Source organism: Xiphophorus hellerii, chromosome 19, assembly GCF_003331165.1.
Source record: "Xiphophorus hellerii strain 12219 chromosome 19, Xiphophorus_hellerii-4.1, whole genome shotgun sequence".
In the NCBI taxonomy this organism is placed as follows: Eukaryota; Metazoa; Chordata; class Actinopteri; order Cyprinodontiformes; family Poeciliidae; genus Xiphophorus; species Xiphophorus hellerii.
Window position 1 is genome coordinate 21,411,103 of NC_045690.1, and position 27,977 is coordinate 21,439,079.

The 27,977-nt window shown below is 40.5% G+C and overlaps 1 protein-coding gene across 10 annotated transcripts in view; it reads left to right on the plus strand.

The window, feature by feature from the left end:
• The window catches only part of stxbp5b (syntaxin binding protein 5b (tomosyn)), a 41,100-nt gene that overhangs the window by 1,098 nt on the left and 12,025 nt on the right, over positions 1–27,977 (plus strand). Inside the window, exons 2-24 of one of the 10 annotated variants that reach the window (XM_032547065.1) lie at positions 1,408–1,505; positions 7,611–7,692; positions 7,959–8,059; positions 9,553–9,687; positions 12,962–13,025; positions 13,563–13,646; positions 14,503–14,626; positions 14,744–14,822; positions 15,940–16,094; positions 16,195–16,267; positions 17,583–17,730; positions 17,917–17,984; positions 18,093–18,133; positions 18,976–19,196; positions 20,171–20,355; positions 20,694–20,819; positions 21,764–21,915; positions 24,312–24,374; positions 24,467–24,523; positions 24,646–24,693; positions 26,181–26,231; positions 26,423–26,572; positions 27,208–27,447. In XM_032547065.1, the coding sequence (XP_032402956.1) occupies positions 1,408–1,505; positions 7,611–7,692; positions 7,959–8,059; positions 9,553–9,687; positions 12,962–13,025; positions 13,563–13,646; positions 14,503–14,626; positions 14,744–14,822; positions 15,940–16,094; positions 16,195–16,267; positions 17,583–17,730; positions 17,917–17,984; positions 18,093–18,133; positions 18,976–19,196; positions 20,171–20,355; positions 20,694–20,819; positions 21,764–21,915; positions 24,312–24,374; positions 24,467–24,523; positions 24,646–24,693; positions 26,181–26,231; positions 26,423–26,572; positions 27,208–27,447 (2,545 nt within the window). The remainder of the gene's footprint in view (positions 1–1,407; positions 1,506–7,610; positions 7,693–7,958; positions 8,060–9,552; positions 9,688–12,961; positions 13,026–13,562; positions 13,647–14,502; positions 14,627–14,743; positions 14,823–15,939; positions 16,095–16,194; positions 16,268–17,582; positions 17,731–17,916; positions 17,985–18,092; positions 18,134–18,975; positions 19,197–20,170; positions 20,356–20,693; positions 20,820–21,763; positions 21,916–24,311; positions 24,375–24,466; positions 24,524–24,645; positions 24,694–26,180; positions 26,232–26,422; positions 26,573–27,207; positions 27,448–27,977) is intronic. The other 9 variants (XM_032547066.1, XM_032547071.1, XM_032547067.1 and 6 more) reach the window with 9 other exon arrangements.

The window sequence follows — 27,977 nt, forward strand, 5'->3', positions numbered from 1 at the left end:
CTTTCACACAATTTTGTTTTATATGTTTCACATTGTCACACTGAACTCATTGTACTTATTTTAGACCCACACAGAATGTTCCACAGTTGTGAAAATGTTACTTTTTTCAACTTTACATCCTCCTTTTGCTGCAGCTACCGCTGCAAAAGACGTTTATTTTCTACTACGTTTGCAGACATTAGAAACTGAAAATGTTTGCCCATCCTTGTTTGAAAAATAACTCACTCAGATTGGATGGAAAGTGACTAAACATCAGTTTCGCAATTGGATTTGAATATGAACTTGCAAATAGTTTACAGAAAACTTGCTATGCCCGGTGCTCAGGGCGCTACGCCAGTCATTCAGCCGCCCGCCGTGTTTTTGAGTTAAAAAATGTTTAAAGGTGAGAGGAAATTTGAAAATAGAATTTGATAGTTATGCATTTTTGGAAGACTGGCAGATTAATACCTAAACATCAACTAAAAAGTCTTTTAAAAAAGTCAATCATAAAAGAAAACTAATAAATGAACAATGCTAAGCCTGGTGGGGGCACAAGAAAAGCCTAGTGGCCCACCAGGCTTATAATACACTGAGGGAAACCCTGAGTTTATCTCAGCCATTTTTGTTTTTTAACAACGTCTCTATGTTTAGGTTTGTTGTCTTGAACCTGCAACCCATTATTGACTGCTCTGTATTTAACTTTCATATTTCGCATCACACCCAGCAAAACGCACTGATTTGCATAAAATAGCAGAAAGTTCAAGGGATACTTTTTTTTTTTTTTTGCAAAGCGCTGTAAACATTGGTATTGTTTCACAGAAAAAAAAAAGAAATAACTTTTTGCTTGCCGTTTAGGATTTCCTCCATGCAATTTGTAAAACCTGCGGTTTAATGTTGGGAATATTTTGAGGGAAGCGGGCCGAGCGACGGGCGGGCCGAGCGACGGGCGTGCCGGCGCACCAGCTCCTACCGCAGCTGGGAGAAGAGCAGGTCAGTTCCCCAGATTACGAGGCCGCGGCGTCACCTGTTGCGTAATCCCGCTGCAAGCTGCACAAACCGCGGGCGGCCGAGCAAGGTCCTCGACCTGAAGTAATTGCGTTATAGATGCTCGGTGATGATCATATTTGAGTGGCTGGGCTGCTGAAAAGGTTCTGGAAATAAACCGCAGGTCAAACGATACAACCGTGCCGAAAAATGACCCAATGCGCAACTGATTTTAGCCTCCCTTACCTGTTTTAGCTCTGCTGTTTAAATTTAGTGTGATTTGTTAGACAAATGGGGCAAACGGTGCACATTGATGGATTATATATCTTTGGGGATCGTGATAATATATATTTTTTTCCCCTCCACAATCCAGCTCTGGACTGTGTGGGAGATAATGGATCAGGCCGACTAGATGTCTGATATAAATTGTGCTTTCTCCTGCAGACCGTGCGTCATGGCTTTCCATATCAACCGTCCTCGATGGCTTTTGACCCCGTGCAGAAAATCCTGGCCGTCGGGACTCAGACCGGAGCTTTGAGGCTGTATCCTTTTTTTTTTTTGTTTGTTTGTTTCATGAGGGGAATTGAAAACTGCTAAACAAGGAAAGCAACTGTTAAACACTACAGTGGCGTCTCAAGTTCCTCACACAAGGAAGCTGGCCTTCGACATTCCACGGAAAAGGGGGGGATTCACCGTCGCGGCTGACGGAATGAAAGAAAACGATCGCACACATGCTTGGGTCGCATTGCTCTGCAGCTCCTGGAGCAGCCGGGCCTAATTAGTGGTAGCTGTGCAGTTGCATGAAACCCCCCGCCCCCTCCTCCACCATATGTTATGGAGCCAACCTCAACGGCTGTGCTGCCCAGTCGGTGCCAGGATGCCACTTCATATGGGCTGTAAACAGAACCGGACTTGCACGACACACCAACACACGCAATCATTTGTGCTTTCGGGTTGTTGCTGAGGAATTCTGGTTTTTTTTGGGTTTTTTTATTGACCAATTACTGATTCTCACTGACTCTCCACACTTACTGCTCGTCCTCTGGGTCGAGGCGTTAGCACGCTAACTTTGGTCTTCCCTTTGTGATGATGTCCTAATCAGGGAGGCCCTTCTGCTTAGCTTAGATTTTCATTAGACCTGACTCTGTCCTGGTCTTTATCCACTCATCAGATTAAGAGAGTGTTTTGTTTCCGCGTGGCAACACACACACACACGCGCGCAGCTACTATGTTGCCCCTCTTGGTGCAAGGTGAAGCTGATGGGATTACTGTCACTCAGGCAATTGGTCCATTTATCAAAAAGACGCGCTTTATCGATCCGCCTAGTCGGCGCTGGAGTTTGGAAACGCTCGCACGGCTCAGAAGACATGAGCCCGATGAGGTATCTACAAGCAATAAATGTCTGCTTTTACAAGACCTGTCTCCGCTACAGTGTTTTAATCAGCGGGTTACTGTAGACGGTTTCCTGCGCTTTACAGAGCTCGTTTGTGGTCGGCGGTGGCATTGGATATCTAGAACTCTTCCATATGTACTTCATTTGTAGACAGCAGGCACAGACTGATTATCATTAACGAGGTATGGTTTAAAGGCATAAAGCAGTTGTGGTTTTAAAACCGCAGATATTTTTAGAGATGAGCAGATCGGGGTCTTCCTGCCTACTACCTACAGCATCTTTTTTTTTAATTTCCTTTTTAATGTGTTAGATGCCTAAATGGAAGAAAAAGGTGTAACTGGTCCAAATCTGAAATGACCTGAAAGAGAACCAGGTAACTGTTTCGACTGAGGGAAGTCTGATCAGTGCTCTTCTGTGCTTGATGTAGGGAAGCAAAAAGGCACCTTAGAAGGGAACTCCTCCGCAAACCTGCCCCCGAAATCTGCTCCTAAAAGATGCTTAAGTTACCAACTCAGTTAAAGTTCAGGTTCTTGGTCAGTAATTACTTTGTTGTTTTCCAAACTTCAGACAGGCCCCATAAGTTTGTGCAGTCCACCAGGGTCCACTGACCCTGACAAGTTTTTTGTGTGTGTGTGTGGTTTCTGGATCTGACGGTCTGACAGAACAATCCTGTCTGACCGTGACATTTGCTACGCTCTTCTTAAATATTCGCGCTAAGACCATTGCATGACTAATTTACCTAGCTAATATCACTATAAGGAGCAGAAATAGAGAGATTTTTGCAAAATAAATACACATTTAGTGTGATTATTCTATTGTTCTGCTTAACTCTATGTGTCATCAAAATAATGGAAAAGGAATCCGTTCATCTCAAAGATTCCCAGTTTTGTAATTGATTATCATAATGTGAAATTCTCACCCAGGCCCATGGTCGGAAGGCAGTACAGAAAAGCCTGTATTCTGCAAGTTTGTGTTGGGTCAGGTGACCGGTCACGCTAGAACTCAAGACTTTCAAGTCAGCTTTCGAAGCAGAAATATGTCACAGCGTCAGTCGACTTCTTTGTTACTTTGTTCTCATTTGGACCCTACGTGCTTTTGAAGTGGCTGTGGAAAACAGTTTCTTCTCTTCCACATGTTGATTTGCACAATAAAGAAAACTTTCCACTCAGATGATAAATGATTTGACTTCCTGAGAAAAGCGGCTGATGGTGAAATCTGTGGTCTACCTCTTTGGCTTATCGAATGGGGAAGTCTTTATGTTAAGGAGGGATGACTGAAGTGTGTAAACTCCACAGGGACAGCGAGGAGAGACAGTAAATTCTGTTTCGGTTTGACAGAGTTCATTGTTTCCAATTCATTTCTGCACTGTAGGTTTTTCATATTTGTTTGAATCCATGATTGAATTATCATATGTACAACATAGGGCTGTAGATTGTCATTTTTCATTTATATGTCGGTAAAGTTTTGATCTAAAGCTGCCGCCAGAAGATGACATCTTCTCATAATGGGCATAATTTCCATGTTTTGATGTTTAATAATTTATTTGAACTATTTTTCTGGAATTACATATGCAACATGCAGTAGCTCAGGTTTTGTTTTTGTTTTTACTAGGAAAAAAAACTCCCCAAAAACATATGTGGTTTTGAAAACCATGCATTTTTCTCCTTCATACCACTCCTACAGTTTTGAATTCTTTCAGTAAAATAGCAGAGAACTTTCCGGAGGCAGCAGAGTTTAGCGCAGACGTCTGTCTTGTCTTGGTTTTAGTGAGCTAACGTCTCGGTTACTCTCAATTCACGGCCGCCAGAGATTATGGGTAGCTCCTTCGAAAACTATAAACTAAAGCAAGACACTTTTTACTGTTATTGAGGCCATGCTGTTCAGAAAGTAAAATATTTATGTTAAAAATCTAGAGCAGTATGTGCGTTAACCAGAGTAGAGGCTAGCTAATCGACCCTTGCTAACTAGCCAGATATTAGCTTTCAGTGTTGATTCATTAAGGGAATTCATCAAAGGGAAGAATGGCTATAAGCATCATTACTTAGTGCTTCTAACAAATACAACAGATGTTTATTTCATGTTTTGCTCTAGTCTTTTACCACTGTGTACATCTGTTCATTCTTACTTAATTTCTTTTTGTTTGTTTTTTTTGCATATCATTCCCCACAATATTAGCATCACAATATTCTGTTCCAGAATATTCAGTATTTGGTGACTCTTGTTGCTTAACGTAGCACAAAATGTTACTTAAGACGTTTTGGTTACTTGATTTAGAAACTGCAACTAAGTTATTTAATTGGCAAAAGTGGCCGACGTAGACAGAACAACTAACTCAATAATAATAATAATAATAATAATAATAAAAGATCATGTTGAAGGGGAAAAATTTGAATACATTTTATTTTTTCTCTTGTAGCTGGACAGCTTATCTGGGTTCTGTTCACAAGAACCCGGAGCAAAAAGATATCTACTCTGTTTAGCGAAGTATCTGTTTACTTCCTACAAGTCCTATCTTAGTATCACAACATGCAACAACATGGCCGCATGCAAAAATCTAGTTTTGTACAGCCCTGTCGGCGACATTATTATATATAGTAATATTATTTCAGCAGCAGCATTGTAGTAATTTTTGGTTTATGGATATATCGGAGCCTCTGCACAGCTGCATCATTACATTGTAGTATGTAGCATCATCAGATCAATGGCTTAGAGAAATTATTGGTGTAAAACTGTAGACTGTTTCACATCCCAACATGATTAAACAAAAACTTGCAGATTAGTCTTTTGCTTAGAATTGAAATGATGCGAAACTCATGCAAGAGCTTTGGTTCTCAACACGTTTTAACCCAGTGAAAAAGAACCAGTAGATATTAGAGTGATGTGTTACTTCCACAGCATTAGCATTAACGCAACAAACTGAGAAACTGACTTTGAAACTAGGATTTCTGTTTAGGGATTAAATCCTCCCGAGTCCCAAAAATAAAATAAAATTCAAGCCACTGGGAGTTGATGTACGTCTCGCAGCAGGTGGAAGATGGACACTTTACTTTTGCAACTTGTTGGGGGTTTACTTTGTCTTCGCCATTTGAGAAAAGCAGAACATTTTTAAACATGTCTTATTAATCCAGCAGTGCAATCCATGCACCGCTTAGTGAGAGGAATGTTTAGAATGTTTTGCTTTCCTCCCACTAAGATATTATGTTTAAATGGGAAATTACAAGGTTAATAGTGAGACCAGTGGTTGTTTTCTTATATGCGCCTGTGTTTTTAAAAAAGTAAAAACACACTCCGTAGTTTGTACTTTGGCTTTAAACGATAGTAGGAAGGAAGTTTGAAAAGAGGGCTGCCTTTGCTCACCAGCGTGATAAAATCTAGTTTTGAGGTTTGTCTTAGTAATTTCCTGCTCGTCTAGAAAGTGGCTTTGCTCTGCAGCACTATTAACCTACATTAAAACAGGAACAAGTTAAACTAGTACAATACATGCTTCTAGCGTGCAAAAGGACGGCCGGCGCTAACCTGCAATGTAAGCCCTGTGGCCTATGAAGCAACCTCTCACGTTGCCACAAACATCCTCATTACTTAAACTACTCCTCTGCTCTTATTTAAATTTGCCCAGAGGATATAAAACTCCTCCTCCGCTCTGGACTGAGTACGGCATGATTCCCATTAATAATCCTGACGGCTAACAGGGAGCTAAAACCAAACGGAGAGGTCAAGGGTCAGGACGAGATCTGCTGGCAGCAGCTCGGAACTGGCGCCAGCTTAAAAGTCTAAAAGTCTGTGTTTGCCTCTCTGCTTGTGCAGAAGGGATGCCTAACGCTGAGTAGTGTGTTCTGTAACCGTCTCCTGCCACCCCACCTTAGTTTGTTTAAGGAGCCCAGCGCTTGTTTGATTGCAGCTCAGTTGGATCGGCTCGCACGGTTTTAGCCGTCGCTGCTTAAACACCACGGAGGGCTGAAGGTGCCACGATCCAGGAAAAAACAGATTGTTTATGTAAATACATGTTGTTCCAGTAAAGCTGTAATAAAAATTAACTAAATGAGTAATCAACACTTAAAATTCCTAGAAAGCTCTCTTTGTGCTTCACTCTGTGACATCATGTCCTGTATTTAACGTCCAGCTCTTAAGTCAATTACAGAAATGCAACCACGCAACGTTTTTAATGTTATTCTTTGTTTGAACTCGTCAAAATTTTAGATATGTTTTGTATGTTCGTCATATTATATTTGTTTTCTGGTGGAAACAAATGCATACACACACCTTCTAATGTCCATCTATTGTCTATATTTGCTTATCCTTGGATCATAGGATGTGGTTGATCATCGTTTAAGTGTTTTTTGTTATTTAGTTCAAATATTCTGTGTTAGAGTCCACCATGAAATAACTAAACCGTTCATATTTTCATAGACCTGGATATTTTATTTGCCATCTGGTAGATTAACTAATGGCGGCCTTGGTTGTAGTATTGCTAACTTCATTCATTCACTTTGACTAGTAGCGCAGACAGAGAAAGTAAAACATATATCACATGTACATTTCAATGAGTATTTTTTATATTATTGATTCATTTAGAAAATGTATAAAGATACCTTAAGCATTTTGTTACCAATTCTAAATTACTTTGTTCAATAAAATATCCTTCCAAAACAATAATGTAGCAGAGAAACAATGAAACATAAACATTTACTTATTATTACATATTCTAATATGTAATGAATTAAAATTGAAATGTAGATAACTAGACACACGTCTGTGTATATTTGCTTTCACGAATTAATTTTTTAAAATCTACTTTCATTTATGGAGTATTTATTGGATTCCTTGGATCTTTTTGAGCACGAATCCTGACCAAAAATGAATTTCTTGCAGATCACACCAACAAAATACTTTGTTTTCACAACCATACCAGTCCAGAGCTTCTCTGTGTGATTAGATCTAACACCATTTCTCCGTACTGTTGTGAAAGCTTTCACAGACCAGTTTTACCAAACACAGATTGAAACAGAAACAGCACATTAACACAGACGTGTTAAGCAAGTCTCTCTGACGTTAAAGCTAGCAGTTCTCTCTCTCTGGTTTTATTGGTACATTTGTGGCTTCCCTGGTTTATTGTTTTTCACAGGCTCTTTTCAGGAAAGGTCACATTTTAAACGGAGCCTTTTTTTTGTGTATTCGGGATCCATTCCACTCCCATCCCTGCATCGCCTTTGTAGGCAACTCTTCCTTACTTTTCTTTGACTGAGCCAACTTTTAGGTTCGGCCGTGCCGGTGTGGAGTGCTACTGTCAGCATGAGAGCGGGGCTGCTGTCATCCAGCTCCAGTTCCTCATCAATGAGGTGCGTTGTCATCGCCGCTGCATTGTACTCAATGCTCTTTTTTTTTTTTTACTTATTCTCTCAGTCAATCCATCTCTTGTCTCTTTATCTCTTTTTCATTTTCTTTTTATAGTAGCCCTTGTTAATAGTGCTTTTAAACCCCGATTAAGCAGTGAGGCTACTGATGCAACCTCTCCTGTTATATTTTGTAAACATAAAACAGTGAGGGAAGCCAAGCCATGTGAGCTGAATGCTAAACATCCCTCTGTTTGTCAATGTCTCCACAGGGGGCGCTGGTGAGTGCCTTAGCTGATGACAGCATCCATCTGTGGAACCTGAGGCAAAAAATTCCAGCTATCCTGCATTCTCTCAAGTTCAACCGGGAGAGGTACAGAAACGTGTTCCCCTGCGCAGCGCTCTGTGATATGTAAACAAAACTTAGATGCTGCAAATCACAGCCTTCTTCGTTGGTAAAGCTTTGTGATGCGTTGGCAGTAATTTTATGCCTTATTTCAAGTTCCTTGTTTGAAAACTTCAACATGCAGTGAGTTTGATATTTCATGCTACATGTTGGGTCACACATCAGTCCCTCCAGAAAGTTGTGACATTGCAATCGCAACTAGTAATGAAATCATTTGAAAATTTTGCAATTTTAGCCAGTCATTGCACCTTTTTCGCAAGATCCGACCAACCACCATGCTTTCTGTGTTTACTTCTTTTCTGGCCAATAACGGCAAGGCTGCTGAATTTTGACCAATCGGCTTAGCCCGCTTCTAATTTAACTTCCTGTTTCACGACGTCGCTTGAAAAACGAACCTGCAAGACGAAGGATGTAACATTTGCCATTTTTTTAACATTTTTTTGTTTAGGTTTTTGCAAAAACCATTTTGAGATGTTTTGTAGGATTTGGTAACACTGCATGTACAGTTAATTTTCACTTAAATGACCAATATGGATTTTTTTTGACTCCTCAGGACGTAATTTTATTTTTATTAAGGTTCTTGAAAATGTTATTTTCACTTCAACTACTGTATTTTCTGGACTTTTGTTTTCATAATTTGGCTTTGGCTAGTGACTTGTACACCAGAAAAATACGGTGATAACTGTTAACATTCTGTCTTTTTTTTTTTTTTTTGTGGTAGAGTTATGTGCATCAATTTAAACTTTTTTGTAAGATCATGTCATGTCAAAAAGGTAGCTTAAAACATTGCAACTTTTTGGCCGCAACTTTTTGAAAAAAATAAGCAATGTTAGGCCGCAACAATCACAAAAAAACATCGTGACATCCTGGTGGGACTGACGTATAGTGAGTCTTTATCTCTAGCAATTTGTATTTATATGTTTAGCTTATTTTTAGGCTTTTCATTGTGAACCTGATGTTTTTTTCCAAATGTTATATGGAAGTTGTTTCTAATATTAAAAAAGTAACATCTTGCTGTATTTCTACCACAGCTTCCCAGGTTGGCAACCATCCACCTCAAACACTATTTCTCGTTGTTTTGCTGCATCTTTTAAAATTCCCATGGTCTTTGAAAGCCCCGTGAGACGTAAACGGAGACGGCAGAGGGGATGTGCGTTTAAAAACGCAGCATCTGCACAATAAGTACATCCTATACTGTAAAAGTGATGTACGGCCCGGTGCGTCCTTCGCCCCGGTCGAGAAAAGACAGCAGTATTTATTCTGCTACTCCTCCCCGCTGAGTTATAAATAGTACGGGTTCATTAGTGTGACACAGTGCAAGGCCTTTGTAATTAAATTCTAGTCATTCAACGCTCCTTCCAGTTGGACCAGCGTGATTAGGGACAAGCGGGGGCCTTTTGATGGCTCTGACTCATGGGATAATGAAAAGCCTGCTGCTGATGCATCCTGATCTCTTGCAGAATCACATACTGCCACCTGCCCTTCCAGAGCAAATGGCTGTACATCGGCTCAGAGCGAGGAAACATCCACATCGTCAACGTGGAGTCCTTCACCCTCTCAGGCTATGTCATCATGTGGAACAAAGCCATCGAATTGTGAGTCTGTACTCCACGACGTTCTTCTCTCTTCCTCACCCTTTTGTCCTATTTGCATATCTCGCTGTCGCACCGGTGCAGCCGACACTCAACCAGGAAACTCCATGATGCAGAGGAATGTGACTGGCTGTGCAGTCGCTGATATTGTGTGCTGTAGAGCTGATAATGCCGTAGCGCCGATCAAGTGGGGCTGCGGCATAGGGGTGGTGATTATGCTATGCCAGGACTTGTTGTTGGGACTCCTGGAAGTGTTTGCTGCCTGATGACAGGAAGTGCCCTCTTGATAACCCCAGTGACCTAATCCTGTGACCCAAACACTCACTGTGATGATCACAGGTTTACATCTTATCCTTTACTCTTTTTTTTTTTATAAAGTGACTTTTGACAACACAGGGTTTCCTGTAGGATTTTTGTGACACGACGCTGCTGATTAAATACCAAAATCAGGAAGCTTTCAAATTGTGTCTGAAACATTTACTGACGAAGGTAAAACTGTATTAAGTAACTACGTCACTGTTAAGATTAGGATCAATTTCACAGCCTTGAACTGAAAAATGCATTCAACTTAACCTTCCTTAGCTATCTTTCTTCTGCCTTTTCTCTCCCTCTATTTCAGACTATCATTTCTAGTTTCGCTTCACTCCCAAGAGCAGCGCACAGTAGCCAGCATCGCAGACAGACATGCAATAGCCGACTTTGTTGGTGTTTCAAACTAAAGTAAATTTTAATGTTTCATGTGGCGACTTTTATTTTGCAACCATCAATTACACGGAGATCGAAACCCTGCAGCGTTTTGGTCAAATTTGATCTCGGCCTTGGTAAATTCACCATCGGAAACTTTGCTCGCCGAACAGCTCCTGAAAAATGAAAACTTGGGCCTGTCGAAGTTCTTTTCAAGTCTTTTTTTTTTCTTCCCCCAGCGTGCCCACAAGCAAGCTAAAAAAAAAAGATTTTTAGACTGTGACTGGCAGCCGAAATGAGTAGCAGACACCGACGTGTGTGTTTGAGTGCGAGGCTGCAGGTGAAATCCGATAAATTGCTGCTTTAGATCTCGGAGTTGAAAGTGTCAGAGCAAAGTGTGCCATCCGTGAAGGAAACAGCCACTGAAGATGGGAAATGATTTTTGCCTCGCCGCTTGTGAAAATGGAAAAGAGAAGATGTAGTGTGAAATGTGAAAGATAATTCACAGTCATTTCTTTGTAAAAGGCTTGTCAGATCTCTGACAGAAATGTCTCTTTCTGGGCTTTTTAGCTCCGTGGCTCGCCTCTCTTTTCTTATGCTGCTACTTATTAAGTGAAGGAGCTCTGCTAGTAAAATAATTACAAAGTTCTAACGTCTCTTCATGTTTGGGAAAGTTGATAGTTATGACATAAGTTTGCAATTTTGCCTCTTTGCACCATTGCATTTGACCTGGATTACCACTGTTAACTTATATTTAAAGAGTGGAGCTGTGAGTTTAAGTAAACGGGGTCAATTGAAATATTCCTTAAGCTATGTGAGTAATTATGTCCATTGTTTTTTTAAGATTGTGCTTTGACATGTTAAGATGTATCGAAGGTATCAGCATCCCATTAAAGATGCACACAAAAGCCTTAGAGTACGTTGTTCTTAGGAAATTAGTGATTTAATTTCTTCAGTGCGAGCTTTTGAATTTTTTTTTTCTTTCTTCCTTTTTACTTCCTTTTCCATATTTGAATGTTCATTGTATATTTGCAAATGAATATTAGCATGTTTGAGAAATCCTTGAATCTCCCGTGGCAACCATTCAGCTGTGAAAAACGACGAGGTGGACTTAGCTCCGCCTTCGACAACGAAGCTCCTCCTTGGACCTGCAGTTTCCTCACAGAGCATCAGTCAAATTTCTTTCAAGTCATATTTGATCAGTTTAGCATTTTTATAACAACAGTTATAAAAATGGCACTATGTAGCAGGAAAATACATAATACTTTAATTTAATTTAAAAAAGAATTTTGTGAACCTATGCAATTGCACATGTATGTACAGTTTAAGATTTTTTTAATGCATAATGTGCATTATTTGCCTTGACTCTTTAAAAGACTGATATTTATTGCATTTTCTCATCAGATGAATGCCATCTAGCCTCTGCAGTTTATCAATTAAATCGAGCACTATTTAATTTTAGGCCTTATTTTAGCACATGAACACCACTTTCTTATTCAGAACATTTATTTCAACTTTCGAAAACAATTTCCTAAACTGGCAAAACATCCAACATATGTAATGTTTATCCCAGTAGAAATATAAATAAAAAATTGCAATATTGTTTTTGTTTTTTTTCCAATATCGTGCAGCTCTAATAAGTGACGGCAGACTTGCTACTTGTGCAAAGATAGAACTTTTTTGTGCAGCCGTCCTAATCCTGAAAACCAGAGGTGGGCGTATCATTGCCGGAGCCTTCAATCAGCAGCTATCTTAATGAATCTGCAGCGGAGATTGCTTTTCACTTACAGAGAACTGAAGGCACAACAAGCCACAAACAGGCTGCAGCCCTTCAAGCATTTCATTAAAGAACCTTATTGTCCATAAACACCAAAGCCTCTGATTAATAACGGATTCTTAGGTAAAGTCTGAAAAGTCACCCTTTTTTTTTTTTTGTCAGAAGCTAAGAATCAGTCGTGTTTTGAATGCGGTTCGGACTCATTTACGACGGCGTGCAGACACTTTTATCCTGGTAGTGTGTGCCGTCTGCGTGCTTTCATCGTGTCAGCTGCCTGTTTATGCCGAATCCTCATTAGGCGGCGGCTGGAGTTCATCTTCTGGTCTTTCTCTTGTTTTTACTCACTGCGACATCTCTGTCTGTGTTGACTCATCAGCAGCAATGAGATCATTAGCCACCGGAGCCAGACCACACTCAGAGGCAGCAACACGTTCTTTAGGCCAAATCTTCGCTTTCCTCCGTGCCCCTCACTCCGTTGCCTCGGTGATCCTGTCTCCACGCAGCATAATCTCCCACAGACCCCCATACTCGCTCTGTTTCCCTCTCTTGTGTCATGTCTCTTTCTGTAGTCCACTGGTGCTTTTTCTTTTCTTACCAGGATATTTTGTTTTACCTTTGTCCGAGCCAGTCAGTGTTGCTCGTTATTTTTTTTTTTTCCTTCACCTCATTGCCTCATTATCTGAACTAGGCTTACGGAAAGCTGCCACAGTTTCTCTGTCAGTGTCTAGCTCTAAAATGTAAGATACACATCATATCTGACCATGCTTCAAAATGTTCGTAGATTGCTTTAAAATGCATGCTGCTGTTCTGTTGCAGATCCACCAAGACGCACCCAGGGCCTGTTGTGCACATTAGTGATAACCCCATGGACGAGGGCAAGGTAACTTATAAATTAAAACACCCATCAATTTAAAAGTGTGTCCAAACCTATTTTATCTCAATATCTATGTGTGTATTCTGTATATTTATAATTGTGTGTAGTTTATCCATCATTGTCATTCATTTCTTAGTCATTGAATTGCATAAAACCACCCTTCTGGATTTAAGAAGGCATCTTTTTTATTTTCTTTGTTTTGTATTTTGGGATACATGTTTTTGACTTGTTTTACTGTTGTACAGCACTTAGGTCTGTAAGTACGTTTTGTAAATAATCTGACATGGACAGTTTTTAGCGAGCTATAAATGCTGTAGCGCTTCTAACAATCAGTTGTAAATCATAAAAAATTTTATTAAAACACTTTAAATGTTTGGATTTCTTTTGGAAATTTTTCCTAAAACTGTTCTTTTTTCCAAGTCAAATAATAGCATATTTTATTACTTTTCATGTCATAATGTAGATCCTCAACTCTAATGGTGCATTTGTGGAACGTCAGGGATGAAATCCAGTTTAATTTTGCTTTTTTCTCTTCTTATCCAGCTTCTGATTGGATTTGAGTGTGGGGTCGTGGTGTTGTGGGATTTGAAGTCCAAGAAGGCTGACTACCGCTACAATTATGATGAGGTAAGGCATTTCCTTTCACTTTTGCTCAGTTCTTGTGAGCGAACCGGTTCGGTCCAGGGTTCTGCCTCCCAAAGCGTGTTTGGACTTGTTTCGTTTCCGTCTGAACAGCAGCTCCCAAATAGTTTGAGTCACAAAACCTGAAAGAGCTGCTTGTCAGTGGAATGGCTAACGGAAAATAAAACAAGATTGGAAATCGTTGAGCAAACGGCATAGGAACTAATTACCTCCCTTTGTAATGACCAACAGGCTTTTACATCAACACACCTTGAAGGTTTTCAATATTTTGCCTCGACGTATTTTAATATATTTTGTGTAATAAACCAGCACAAAGAAGTCTACAATTGTGGCGTAAAAGGGAAAACATACTACACTTTCAGGCTTTTGGTAGTGTTCATGTTTTTTCCAGTGTGCCGTGAGTTTGTATTTAGTCCCCTTTACTCTGACGCCCCTAAGTAAAAATATAGTTCAACCAATTTCCTGATTAGCTCAGAGTTTACAAGTAATTTAATTTCAGTCTAAATCCAGATATTAGAGAACATTAGTGAAAATCATCATGAAGACGTTATTTTCTAGTTTTTATCACTGAGATAGTTTTGAATATCAGTTTTCTGATTTTATTTGTTTTAAAAAAATTATGCATTTTTGTGTTCCTCTAAAGCCACTTTTTTGTGGATGTAGTGATATCAAATGTAAGAAATCTGGCAGTCTGGTTACTTTTGCAATGAACTGTATGCAAGAAGATGTCCACCACCACTTCTAAAAGTGCAACAAACGCCTATAGAGAACCTAATTCTGACTTTCCATTTGGTGGAGCACAATGTTACACATCCTATTGATGTGTCTCTGTGTCTCTCAGGCGATCCACTCGGTTGCTTGGCACCACGAGGGGAAACAGTTTGTCTGCAGCCACTCCGATGGCACTCTGACCACGTGGAATATACGCGCCCCGGCCAAGCCTGCACAGATCATCACGCCACATGGTAGGAGCTGTCGCACACACACATGCATACACACACATGGCATGCAGCAAGGCATGTCATGTGTTGAGAGCATCGATTCTATAAAGTTCTGAAATTGCTCCTCCTGGCTACTAACAGGAAAGCAGCCTAAGGATGGAAAAAAGCCAGAGCCGTGCAAGCCTATTCTAAAAGTGGAGTACAAAACTACAAGAGCTGGGTAAGTGTGATGGCAGAAAGCTCCCACCCTTCCTGTGTCTGCTCGCGCCTGGATCCATATCCTGTGTTCAGAGGCGCCTTTCCTGTTGCTCTGCATAAACCAAACACATCAGTTTGGAGGACGGCGTCCTTATTATAAATGGAAAGCTGGAAAGGTGCCTATTTTCAGCATATGTGCTGTCAGAGGTTGTGTTTTGATTATGTAATGAATGATGTTTACTTGTGATTAGCTGTCACATGCTTTATGGTAGTCGTGTTGTGATCGCTTTTATTGGGGAAGTGGTTTAGTAAAGCAGCCCAAAAAATTCTTTAAAAGTCTTAAATTCACCCATTTGAAATTAAGGCCTTAAAATGTATTAAATTCCCTTAAAAAAAAAGTTGGTCTTAAATACATTAATCACAGGTCTTAAATGTAATTATTTAACATTTTAATCTTATATATGCTATGTAGTTTTCTTTTTTCTTAAGGGAACTGCTAAACTTTGAGTTGTACACAAACATCTTCACAACATTTTGTGACTAAATGTTGTTGTGGCTATCGGTAACTAGCTGGTAATATACCCTTGCTTGCTAGCTAGTCAGTTAGCTTTTTTTTTTTTACATCCATCATGGGTATGTGTGAACTTATCTCCAGTTGGCTGGATGATGTTCATCTTAGCCACTGGCTCACTTCTGTTTCCAATACATGCGATTTATTTATTTGTGATTTTCATTTGTTTTCTATCATGTTGCAGGTCTTAAATTTCATTCATAATGGTCTTTAAAAGTCTTAAGCTTAAGTTGGTAAAGCATGTAAAAACCCTATAAAGAGGAAATGGACGCTTTGCTATGTCAAGGTCAAAAAGTAAAAAAAAAAAAAAAGAAAACTTGAACATCCTCACAGAAAGTGATCTAGTTATCTCACTTTTTTCCTCAGGTATTTGAGGACAGGGATTAATTAGTTGTTATGATTAAAAAGTAGGATTTTCCTGAAAAAGGGGCCAGACACTCTCAGGAGAAGGTGCAACAGTAAATTTTGTCCCTCCTCACCCATTTACCACTGACACGACCTGGTCCTTTTAATATTTACAACAGTCCTACTGTAACCGAGCGAGCCGTAAAGTTTTTGCCGTTACCAGGGACCCGTTCATGGTTCTGTCCGGAGGGCTGTCGTACGACACAGTGGGGAGGAGAGCCTGTTTGACCGTGATGCACGGGAAGAGCACTGCCGTCCTGGAGATGGACTATCCCATTGTAGATTTCATAACGCTCTGCGAAACTCCATATCCAAATGGTGAGTCGTGAAACCTGTCTGCAGCAGACTTGCTTCATTTCCATTAAAAGTCACAGAACTTCAAGCATTTATGTTCATATTTTGCTCTCATTCTTGCCAGACTTTCAGGAGCCTTACGCTGTGGTGGTCCTCCTCGAGAAGGATTTAGTTGTAATAGATCTTGGACAAATTGGGTAATAATTCACCGTCTTTAAATGTAAAACAATAGAAAAAAGAAGAAGTTGTTGTATTCTAGGAATGTGTATAATTTCTCTCTGCTGGGTTCGATATAAGAACACAAAAGACATGTTTCGAGTATCATTATGATACTTTTGACTTTAACTAATGACTTATGTGTACTGTTGAATAAGTTCAACAAAAAGTTTTTGCCTCAACAAGACTATGTCCAAAAGTTTTTGCCAAAAGGAAAATAACTACATCACTACAGAGACATTGTTCTGTGATAAATTTCTACCCTAGTAGAAAAACTAATCTGTTTTTAGTGGTTAAAATTAACGGAAACCCAATCATGTAATAATGCATGAGTGTAAAAATGACGAAAAGGTTTCTGCTGTGGAAACACACCTCTAATGACTGGAGCTGCACAGGTGACAATGGGAATTGGATGATTTCTAGCTCGCTAATGGAAAATCAAAAATCTGGTCTTTTTCCAACAAGGCTGGATTTTTGTTAAGGTTTGGCTGCCATGGCAGCAATAACCTTCTGTGTGGAAGCTGTCACTGGTTGAAGAAAACTTGAAATTAACGTAGCTCTTTTTAAAATCAGTAAGGTATTAGTTACGTCAGAAGAAGTACGTATTCAAAGTTACATTTCTTTACTATAACACGTTAAGGCTGCAAAAGAGTGAGAGAGAGCAAGGCTTTGAGTAGCTAACAGAAAATTTGTTCTGATATTTTTAACTTTTAACTTCTGCCTGTCATTGAAAATTACAGATTTGGTAATGTTGGCAGCTCTTTGTGCATCTTATATGCAATTAAGCAATTGAATAATTCTCTTTGTAATACACACAAAAGAATGCTGTTTTAGTAATGCTAATCCCGCTAATTGCTAGGACGCTAAAGCCAGGTTAGAAGGTGCTCAGTCATTTTGCTTTTGTTTTAAAATATTCCTAAGCTGCTGTTTTACAGCAACTGCTCACACAGCGACACTAGTTGTCAAGATTATAAAAGAAATCAGAAATAGAAGATTTAACATTAAAAATATTATTATTATAGCAAATTTCAACATCTGTCAGAAAACTTTGATCGGTGCATCTCTAACTTTTTTTCATCTGTTCTCATTTAAATATACTTTTAAGTTACAGTTGTGTTAAAATAAAAAGAGCAGGGATCAAATATAGAAATCATTACTTTATTGGCATCTTTGACAAAGTTCAATTATCAACAAACCCAAGCAGCATTAGATCAGAAACTCCTCAACTACCTTGACACATATAATATTTTCCTTAAGTTATTTTCACACGTCAACAGTTTTTGTTTATCGTGACAGGTATCCGATATTTGAGAGCCCCTACCCTCTCTCCATCCACGAGTCACCGGTGACGTGTTGCGAGTATTTTGCCGACTGCCCCTCTGAACTCATTCCTGCACTTTACTCTGTCGGCAGCCGGCAAAAGCGACAAGGCTACAGCAAGAAGGTGATTTACTCCTCTTTGTTAAACCGACCTGAAATCGTCTCTCCCATTCTAGCGTTTGGGTTCGGAGACACGGTGTCTAACGGGAAGGCAGCAAGAGAGAGAAATCTTGTGGCAGTTACAGTAAATAATTTGGCCTGAGTCAGACGGGTAACGATCATAATTTAATCAGTTTTCTCCTTTTTACAGGAATGGCCCATTAGTGGTGGAAACTGGGGCCAAGGCACACAGACTTACCCAGAGATTATCATCACAGGGTCTGTAATTATTGACCAAATTAAACAATCTGTTAGTGTTTGCCTTTCATTTCTGAAGTTGCAACTTATGTAGCATTATGTTTTTTTCCTGGTTCTCTTCAAAAACAGGCATGCCGATGGGTCAATCAAATTTTGGGATGCTTCTGCATGTAAGTGTTTCTTTTCCGATTGGTCATACACACGTAGTCCAAAAAAAAAAAAACAACAAAAAACTGAACACCTGTTACTAGATTTCAATTCACAAATATAGGTGGAACAAATGGCTAGTTAAATCAAAGGTATTGTTTGTCTGATGTCAAAGTAATGCTGTTTTTGTTTTATTTTAGTTTTTATTTTTAACCAGAAATGCAGGATGTGAAAATATCCACACACTCTTTTAAGAAATCACCGGTAAAAGCTTTTCCACTGTTCCAACGGGTTATAAAGACCCAGCTTTAAGACTGGCACACAAACCGTGTTTTGACTTTGCAAAGGCTGCAATGGATGAAGTAGACTCTGCGGTGGGGGGGGGGGGGGGGGTAGTCCAACCTAAGTGCTGTGGCTTCACTCACTGTCAACCATTGCAGTGAAAAATATTGCCTTGGAGGTTTGTCACCCCCACACACTCTTCCTTTTGTCAATGGCACACCTTCAAAATGTAACTGCAACATAACAAAAGAGAAAACAAAATCTTTCAGAATCCATTTGAATCGGGTTTTGAAACTGGAGATTTTGTGGGAAAGTAGGTTCCCAACTTCAGACTTAAATATTCCAGAATCTGAGTAGAACAAGCATGTTAGATTTCATGAAAAAGCTAGTTTTTGCTTTTAAATGTATTGAGTAACAAAACAAAGTCACCAGAAATGGTCAGATTGATGCCTTGTTCTGGTTGTAAACAACAAAACTAATTTTGTTGATCTAGTTCTTCTCAAGGGCATCATTAACCTCATGTATCTTTTTCTGAAACTGCTGGTAGTTAGCTGTAATCCTCTCTCGTTCTCTGTTTTCAAAGTAATGCTTCAAGTGCTGTACAAGCTGAAGACTGCCAAGGTGTTCGAGAGGGCCCGGGGTAAGGAGGAGAAGCCGAGCACCGACATCGTGGACGAAGACCCGTTTGCCATCCAGACCTTGTTCTGGTGTCCGGAGAGCAGGATGCTGTGCGTGGCTGGAGTTTCTGCTCACGTCATCATCTACAGGTTCAGCAAACAGGAAGCCACCACTGAAGTTGTTCAGGTAGATGCATGAGAACCAATCCTTTATCACTACTTTCCATTTCTGGCTTGCAGTGGCTCCTGTACTGAGGATGCTCAAATTTGATGGATACTTGGGATGCAAATAATTAATCAACTTATGATTAACTGTTGATTTGCTTATTAGATTAAAATTAGTTCCCATCGATTAACTGATGATGTCCGCCAGTTTGGCCGCCATCCAGCAGAGGGAGCTGCTGGTCATCCTTAAGCGGAGTCAGTTGATACAGAAACAAAGATGGCGGGGCCATACCAGAAAAAGAAGCAGTCCAAATAGAGACCGGTGTGGGATACAAAATATACTTTATGTGGTTCCGTTTTGAAATATGAACAATTAGTTTATCTTCTGCGAAGGCGAGGATGTGATGGAAAGGTAGAGAGCGTAACAGAGAAAAATTGCAACATGATGGAAAAACATGATACCAATAAGAAAGGTTGATTTTTGAGGTTCTGTCATGAACTACATGGAGCGAAGTTTTAATATTCCTTCAGGAGAAACCACAGACGGTACGTCTCTGTTCGTGGGGGAATAAGTGTTTCTCATATTTTATTCTTTTCATATTTTATTTTTCTACTTAGCAACCTTAGAGGTTCCTGTTTTATTATGTATTATAACTATGTCTAAGTTTACCAAAGACATTTTCTGTTTATTCAGTCACTACTTAACAGTGCCGACTCAAAATAGTGTTAAAATCTAAAGATTTTTTCTTTTAAATTCAGCATGAAAAATTTAGTGTTGTACAAAGACAGTCGACCTTATTCATACAGGAGAAAATTTGGGTTTTCAAGAAAATGGCCATTAGTCGATCAATGACTTGCATCCTTAATACATGAAGTTACTTTTAATTTGTGTGTTTGTTTAAATTTTCTTGCAGTTTATGAAAATCATGCTTTGTAATCCTGCAAGTAAGAAAGGATGTTTTTGACTCAAGCTCTCCTCTTCTGTCTCGCGTTCAGCTGCTGGAGGTTCGGATGCAGTGCGAGTTCAGCGAGGCCGACTCCCCCGATCCGGGGGGAGAGCAGACCCCCACCCTGCCGACCTCCGCAGCTTCCTCCAGCCCTCAGGAGGCCGAGCCCCCGAACCAGCTCACTGCAGGTGTCAACTCCTCCGAAGGAGCCAGAGACAATATACCATGCCTTCAGTACGCACAGTTTTGTTTGTTTGGTTTTTTTAAGCAAAAATCCTTATTTTTACTACATGGTTGATGTCTTTCCTGCTTAAAACAAATGCCGTCAACAAACTCATAAAAGGCGATGCAGTCATCAGATGACTCCCTCTGGAGGTCAGTGGTGAAATGATCCCGTCTATAAAGAAATGTTAGAAATAGCAAAGATGTCTCGACAGTAAAAGGCGGAAGGGGGAATGAGGAGATTTAGTCGTGAGTGTGGCCTAACCCTGCGGGGGAGAAAAAGAGGAAGGATAATTCATGGTGGTGTAAAGTGCAGCCTGCTGTCTCATCCCGCTGTGTGTTTGATGCAGGGTGCGGAGCTCCCCGCTGAAGCAGTCTCCGGGCTACCAGGTGGAGCTGGTGGTCCAGCTGGTGTGGGTGAGCGGGGAGCCGCCTCAGCAGATCACCAGCCTGGCAGTCAACTCCTCCTTCGGCCTGTAAGTGTTCACTCATCACATCACGTCTCTGCATACAGTCCCTGTGTACGTCCTGCTCAAGTATGGAATTTATTCTGAATTAAAATACAGAGCAGAGCACAACCAGAAGACCTGAGAGGTCTGGGAGGTTGATACAACAGCAGCAGATCTTTAATGTGCTGTAGCACTAAGCCGTTCACTCATTTATAAACTAACTACAGTATTTTAAAGTCTTCTCTCTGAGCTACAGGGAACCAGTGTAAAATAAGCCACACCTACTAACTTAACAAAAAAAGTGTACACATATGTAGGTCTCGCTTATCTGTAAGCCACAGGTATCCATGTTGTAACATAATACATATTCACAGAAAGATATATATGCATATTTTTTTACTTTAAATGAAATATGTACCAGTAATATACAAATGCGTACCGTAAATGCTTTTTCCGGACAGTCCGTTTAACATGGCGGCTTGAAAAAAAAGTCATTGATTCCTATCTTCATTTTCCTCCTGCGCACCAAATCCACTGAAGTTGTCTTCTTCTTTGTTGAAATTAAACTGCCATGCACACTTCAATTTGTTTTTGTTCATTTATGTAGCGCTGCACAACACAAGTCACCTTGAGGCACTTTACAAAAAAGATGGTGTCAATTCAATCACAGCAGTCCTCGACGCGGCCGTCGCTGGTTCGACTCCCGGACCCAACGATATTTGCCGCATGTCTTCCCCCCTCTCCTTCCCCCTTTCCTGTCAGCCTACTTTCGTATAAGGGACACTAGAGCCCACAAAAGACCCCCTGGAGGGGTAAAAAAACCCCCAAAAAACACAGAATTGCCTTGTTGCTGAGATGTGTTATAAATAAACTTATGCCTTAAAATCCACTGAAGTTGATGAGATGACAAAATGGGAGAAGGTTGGAGGCTCGCCTGACCCCCTGGTCCTCTGCCTCTCTCCGCCTCTCAGCGTGGTGTTCGGGAACAGCAATGGTCTGGCAGTGGTGGACTACGTCCAGAAGACCCTGCTGCTCAACCTGGGCACCTCGGAGCTGTACAGCCCGTCGGACCCCTGCCAGAGGCAGCCCCGCTCCCCGCGGAAACCACGCCAGCCTTCTGGAGGTGAGTGAGCGCTCCCACCGGTTAACACCTCTGTCTTGTTTCTCTCCCGCTCTGTGCGCCTCGCTAAGTACCGCAGCACCACCGCTCCCAGAGCAGCGGCCCTGGTGTCTCTCTGTAAAGCTCAACTTGATCAGGCGGCTAGAGGTGGAGTTGGACGGGCGGAGCTGACAGTTGGCAGCTGCCCTGACTTCACACCATGAGCACGGCCCCCTGCAGTAGCTTCTCTCACTCAACAGGGGGCATCACTTACAGGTTCTCCATCTGTTGAGTAGGACAGTGCAAAAACAGCAGAGCGGGTGCATGTCAGTAACGCTGCATCATAACCGAAATTACCTTTTGATTCCTTTATGTGATAAAAATATTACATAAGCTTTACTTGCATCCCTGTTAAAAATCTTGATGTTTGTCTACAGTCAATATTGTACATCTTTTTATTTCTCGTTATAAAAAACAAACCTAATTCCAAACGCAGCGGTATAGAGGAGAAGATACAGATTTATCAGGTTTTATATGCGTTTCTGCTCCAACACACCATTCATCAAGTTCTGCTGAGGATTCAGGCATTTGTGTTCAAGCTAATACTAGCAATTACCCAGCTAGCACAATAATTAGCATTACTAAAAAAGAAGTTTGAGTGCGTGTTCCCTTAAGAATGTAGATTTCTAAGATTTTCAAGAGTCATTTGCACATTTGCAACAGAACATTTGCAATTCCAGCTTGTTGCCAAACAGAGCGACTGCACTCCATTCAGCCTTCATGTTGTCTGGTGAAAATCAAACTCTCACGCATGGCGCAACATGACGTACAAGATACAGTTTCCCTTTAAATAGCTCCTCACATTCCTGTACCTTCTCTGAATTTAAAATATATATATAAAAAAAGATTTGTTTTTGCTCTGTTAAAACTTCCACACCAAAGAGGGTTTTTGTTTTTGCAGCCATTTTGCAGTTCATGTGTGCTGAAAACCCCCCCACCAGTTCAGTCACCACCTTGTAGCCAGATATCTTGGAAAACAAAGACATTTTTATTCTTTCTGACCTTTTATCCACACCAAAACTCTGTTTTATATAACTAAAAACCATTATTTGGGTGAAACTCTGACCAAAGCGAAGATTTTGAAAAAAACTGCATTTGTGTTTGTGTGTGTACTTGGGGAAAACAGAGATTTAGGGTCCAGTGAACTTACAGCCTGCGACAAATAATTCACCGATATATTCACATACTTGCTTTGACGGGATTCGCAATTATTAACTTTATATTCTAACACACTATTTAAAAAGAGTTCAGCCAATATATCTTTCTCCAAAAACAAAACCTTCTTGCGCCATATTTAACTCCCAACTGAAAATTGTGACTGTTTTGAAGCAATCTGATTGGCTTACCTAGGTTTTAGCTTTGCGCTACACTGCCCCCTATAGGTTGTTTAAAAAAACACTCAGTAGTTGTGTGGGTTCATGTGGATGAAAACCTTTCTGACACCGATCCTGTGTGTACAATATTGTTTCTTTAAACAATGTGGCAGTGATATTTGTTTTCATAAACACCTGGCTATATGTGGATCATTATATCCACATCTATCGCATCTTAAATTTGGGGTCTGAAAATATTTAGCTAGTTACAGTTATATCAGTACAAAGCTACTTACTTGTAGAAGTACTACTACTACTTGTAGTAGTTCAATCTGATACCAGTGCATCCCTCTTATTCTATTCAGAGATGAATTCAGCAGCAGGCCTAAGAGAATCTGTGCTATGTTTTTTTACAATTATTTACACTTCTAATTTTCACTCATTTTTTTGTTCTGTCTCAATGATTTTCACTGTTTTTGTTGGTCTCTTTGTGTGATTTTTGAGAAAGACATTCCAACTGCTTCGTCTCACATGTCCAGACTTTCTAGCTTGTATTCTCAGTCTGTGAAAAAGCTGCGCTCCTCTCACTTCCGTAAGTCCCATTGTGTCAGATTTGTTTTTGTAATTATTTTTTTTATCCCCTTCCCACACAATTGTTTTGCTCTTGGAAGCTTTCCCTCTCCCTCATCAAGATACACTCCCTGGTTTTGATTCAGAGCGGCTGCTTCAGATCTCCTCATGATTTGAGTACTCAGCAGTGAAATGAGGTGTTGGGGAGGAGGAGTTTTCTTAGGCTTGAAGGTCATTTAACCAAAATCAGGTCGTGTATCTTTAAACCTAGCTTTCAGTGTTAGTAGACAAACAATACCGACCTGGTTAAATTATTAGCATTTGGTCCATATTTGGTGTATTATAATAGTTGCCATCCCTGCAGCTTTTCTAATAGTTGACCTCTCTATTAGTTGCATCAGACAAAGGATTGTTTGGGGATTTCTAAGGAGTAAATTGGGCAAATTATTATTTTTTTTCCAATCGATATTTCTGCAGGATTTTGCGACTCCAACGACGGGTCTAACAACTCAGAGGACCGATGCAAATCACCCACGTCAGGTAAGCCACTTACCTAAAACCATCCCGGAAAGTTTTTTTTTTTTTTTTTTTAACGAAGCATTTTTCCCCAAATGCTCCCATCTATCACCCAGGATCTACCTCACCCTACAATTCAGACGATGAACGAAAACAGAACTTCATAGAGAAGGGTACCGTATCTTTCAGTGCATGCGCCCTCTTAACTCCAGCAAATCATAAATGGCTGAAGACGTCTGATTTGTCCTCTTTCCCCACCCTAAATCCCCCTCTTCCCCAAAAACCTCATTTCCAGTGAAGTTAAAAAGCAGACGCTTTTCCAAGACGGTTGCCAATGACTTTGGTACTGTATCTTTCACGTGCATTCTTCCTTCACTCACCGTTTCTCTCTCCATGAATGGCGGCGCTCTAACCAAACTGTGCCTTGACCCTCTGCCGGTCTGTGCGTAGCATGCCAATGAAAGACAGATTTTCAGTGGAGACGTGGCTTTTTTTTTTCTTTTTCTTTTTTTTTACTGATCACAAAAAAATAATCCTGTTGCGTTTATTGATTGCATGACGGGCGCCTTTCAGATTTCAGCCTTTCTTTCAGATTTCCTATTCAGATTCTCTTCGCACTCTACGGATTATTGCTTGGGGATGTAATATCTGATGCTTTTTACTTCCCGTCCCCGAAAGAAAGCTGTAGAAAATCTGCCTCAATATTTGTGTCACTAACCACTTGGATTTTGAGTTTCTCTTCGATCGTCGATGCTCGCTGTATTTCCCCTTTCCAGGGTTTCGATTCGGTGTGATCTTTTGGCTATCCGCTCATTCCTTTTTTCCCCTTCCACCTACTCTCTGTGCATAACAATGTTCACTGAATTATAATTATCTTATTTCTCAACTGCTTCTTGCTTTCTTTGACAGTGCCGGCTCCTCTGCGATGCTTTTCTGCTTCGTCTGTATTCTGGCGGCGGTTCTGAGGGTGGTTGTGGACTGCTAAGGCAACTTTTGGGGGATTCCTGTTTGGGAATGGCAACACTCCTGGTAGCAGAAAAAAAAAAATCAGTTGCTTTTCTTTTTTTCTTTTTTTTTGGAATATAAACACATTTTTGGTTTGTATTCAGAGTCTTGTTACAATCAAGACAATTTGGCATAAGCTGTATGCACTGTTTAGGATAAGATTTAGTATACAAACTTATTTGGGCTTCATGAAAAACCAACCTGATGCGGTGCATAATTGTGATTTAGGAAGTTTAAAAAAAAAAGGTTTTACAAATGTTATTTTCAAAAGAAATCTAAACAGTGTGGCATCTTTTTGCAGCCATGCGCCTTCAGATGTCACCTGGTAGCAAATTGAGTCCACATGCGGAGAAGAAGAAGATTGTAAAACGAGAATGCATCTAGGCCTGACACAATAAGTGATAAATCAATTAATCGCACAATAAATTAAAACATACTCAATAAATCTGAAACTCATCGTAAATCTGAAAAAAGTTGATCTATTGTTGCCTCACTTTTCAGATTTTTAGATCCACGCACCCAGCTCCTTTTTCTTCCTGCAACTTACGCACCATTTTATGTTGGTTTCATATGATCCCAGTTTGAAGTTTGAAATTTTGCGGCTGTGCAATGTGAAAAAGCTGAAGGGTCCACGAGCGCCTCTCGGAGAGCCGAGCCTCAACAGTTGTCCTGCAGTTTGTACCAAGTGATCGTTTTCCTAAATGTTTGATGCTGCAACTCTTGGACAAGTGCCTCTAATTCCTGATCGCTGTGATTTATCTAAGCAGGTGCACAAAACGTCTCTCCTTTTAAAAATTAGGGGTATTTGTTTCTCCTTTTTTCCAGCCAAGATGTCGCGGAAAATTAGCTCGTCTGGTGAGCAAAAGCTAGATCTGGGTAAGCCAACAAATGAATTGAAAACAATTTTGCTGTTTTAACCTGTTTCCCTCCCCCCCTTATTTTAACAGGAATTATTATTTTTTGCTTTATATTAACTTTAAAGATATAATATATATATATTTATGAGAGCATTGCAGAGTGTTTGTGTGAATTTAAAAGCGCTGCTGTGTTTTGCACCGTAACTTGAGATGTGTCTGCCCCGGACGCAGAGGATCGCTCCCACCGGTGGTCCCCTTGGTTGTGTAAATGGCCCGTTGGTAGTATGAAAAATGGCAAGCTGGCGGCCAGGATGACCCGGAAGTTGAATGTGCATAGAACTAAGTCAGACCCGCACCGATGTGAGTGGACCGGTCGCAGCTGGACTTTGGTCGGAGTGGGATAACTCGTACTAATCCCCACAAACGAGGGCTTTTCATTGTGAAAATGGATAACACGTGACACTAATCCTCTCACGGTGATCGTGTCCTGTTTCTTTTCGAGGAAGTTCGTGTTGCTTGAGCGCACGTGACGTCCAGAATCTTGCTTTTCCTGTTTCCAGTTTCTCCCTCGAGAAGAACTCGGGTGAAGGGCGACGTATTATCTTTCCCCCTCGCTTAGTTTTTCTGTGGAGATCCCCTTCAGTAACTTTTTTTTTTTTTTTTTTAAGAAGATGATCAAACGTGCTTCGGCTGGAGCTTTTCACATTGAGATTGTCGGATTTTAAACGAACAAAAGCAAATTGGGACAAAAGAAACGCATCTCAATGTCCAAAAGCCCTCTGGTCTGTTCTTAACAAAGGGTTTGCTTCGTGTTGTCTGCCTGGTCATTTATCAATGAGTCGGGAGGTGTGTTTCTACAGAACATCTAACCTGGTTTCCTCTTTGCTTGGTAACATGTGAACCAGCTTTCTCTTGATGTCTAACTTGAATAATTTCCTGATTTTTATCTCTGTTTGGTTTTTCTTTTTTTGTTCATCCGCAAACCTGCCGTCTAGATGGGAAGGATAACGCATTCACCCGCTCGCGTAGCTCAAGCGTAACCAGCATAGACAGAGAATCTCGAGAGGCCATCTCCTCCTTTTACTTCTGCGAGAGTTTCCCCAGGAAGTCGGGCAGCCTGGCCAGCCCCTGTCTGCTGGTGGGGACCACGCAGGGCTCCGTGATGATGGTGGCCCTCAGCCTGCAGCCGGGCGGCGACCAGAAGCTCCAGCAGCCACTCAGCTTTGCCTCCTGCGGTGAGAAACCCAGCATGGGGTGCCATTCAAAAGTATTCATACCTCTTGAGCTTTATTTTATCAGGAAAAAGCCTCATATTTTAATATGTTTCAGTTAGGGCTGAAACGATTAATCGGGTTAATAGTGATTAATCAATTCTTAAAATTATTGTCAACTAAATTAGTAAAATCTCAGTGAAAATTGCTTCTGTAACAAGGAACAATATATTCAGAGCAGTAATTGAACCAAAGTTATACAGAAAACATATACAGTACAGACCAAAAGTTTGGACACACCTTCTAATTCAATGGGTTTTCTTTATTTTCATGACTATTTATAAGGCAAGAAATCCCACTTATTAACCTGACAGGGCACACCTATGAAGTGAAAACCATTTCAGGTGACGACCTCTTGAAGCTCATCAAGAAAATGCAGAGTGTGTGCAAAGCAGTAATCACAGCAAAAGGTTGCTACTTTGAAGAAACTAGAATATAAGGGCTATTTTCTGTTGTTTTACACTTTTTTGTTTAGTGCATATTTCCACATGTGT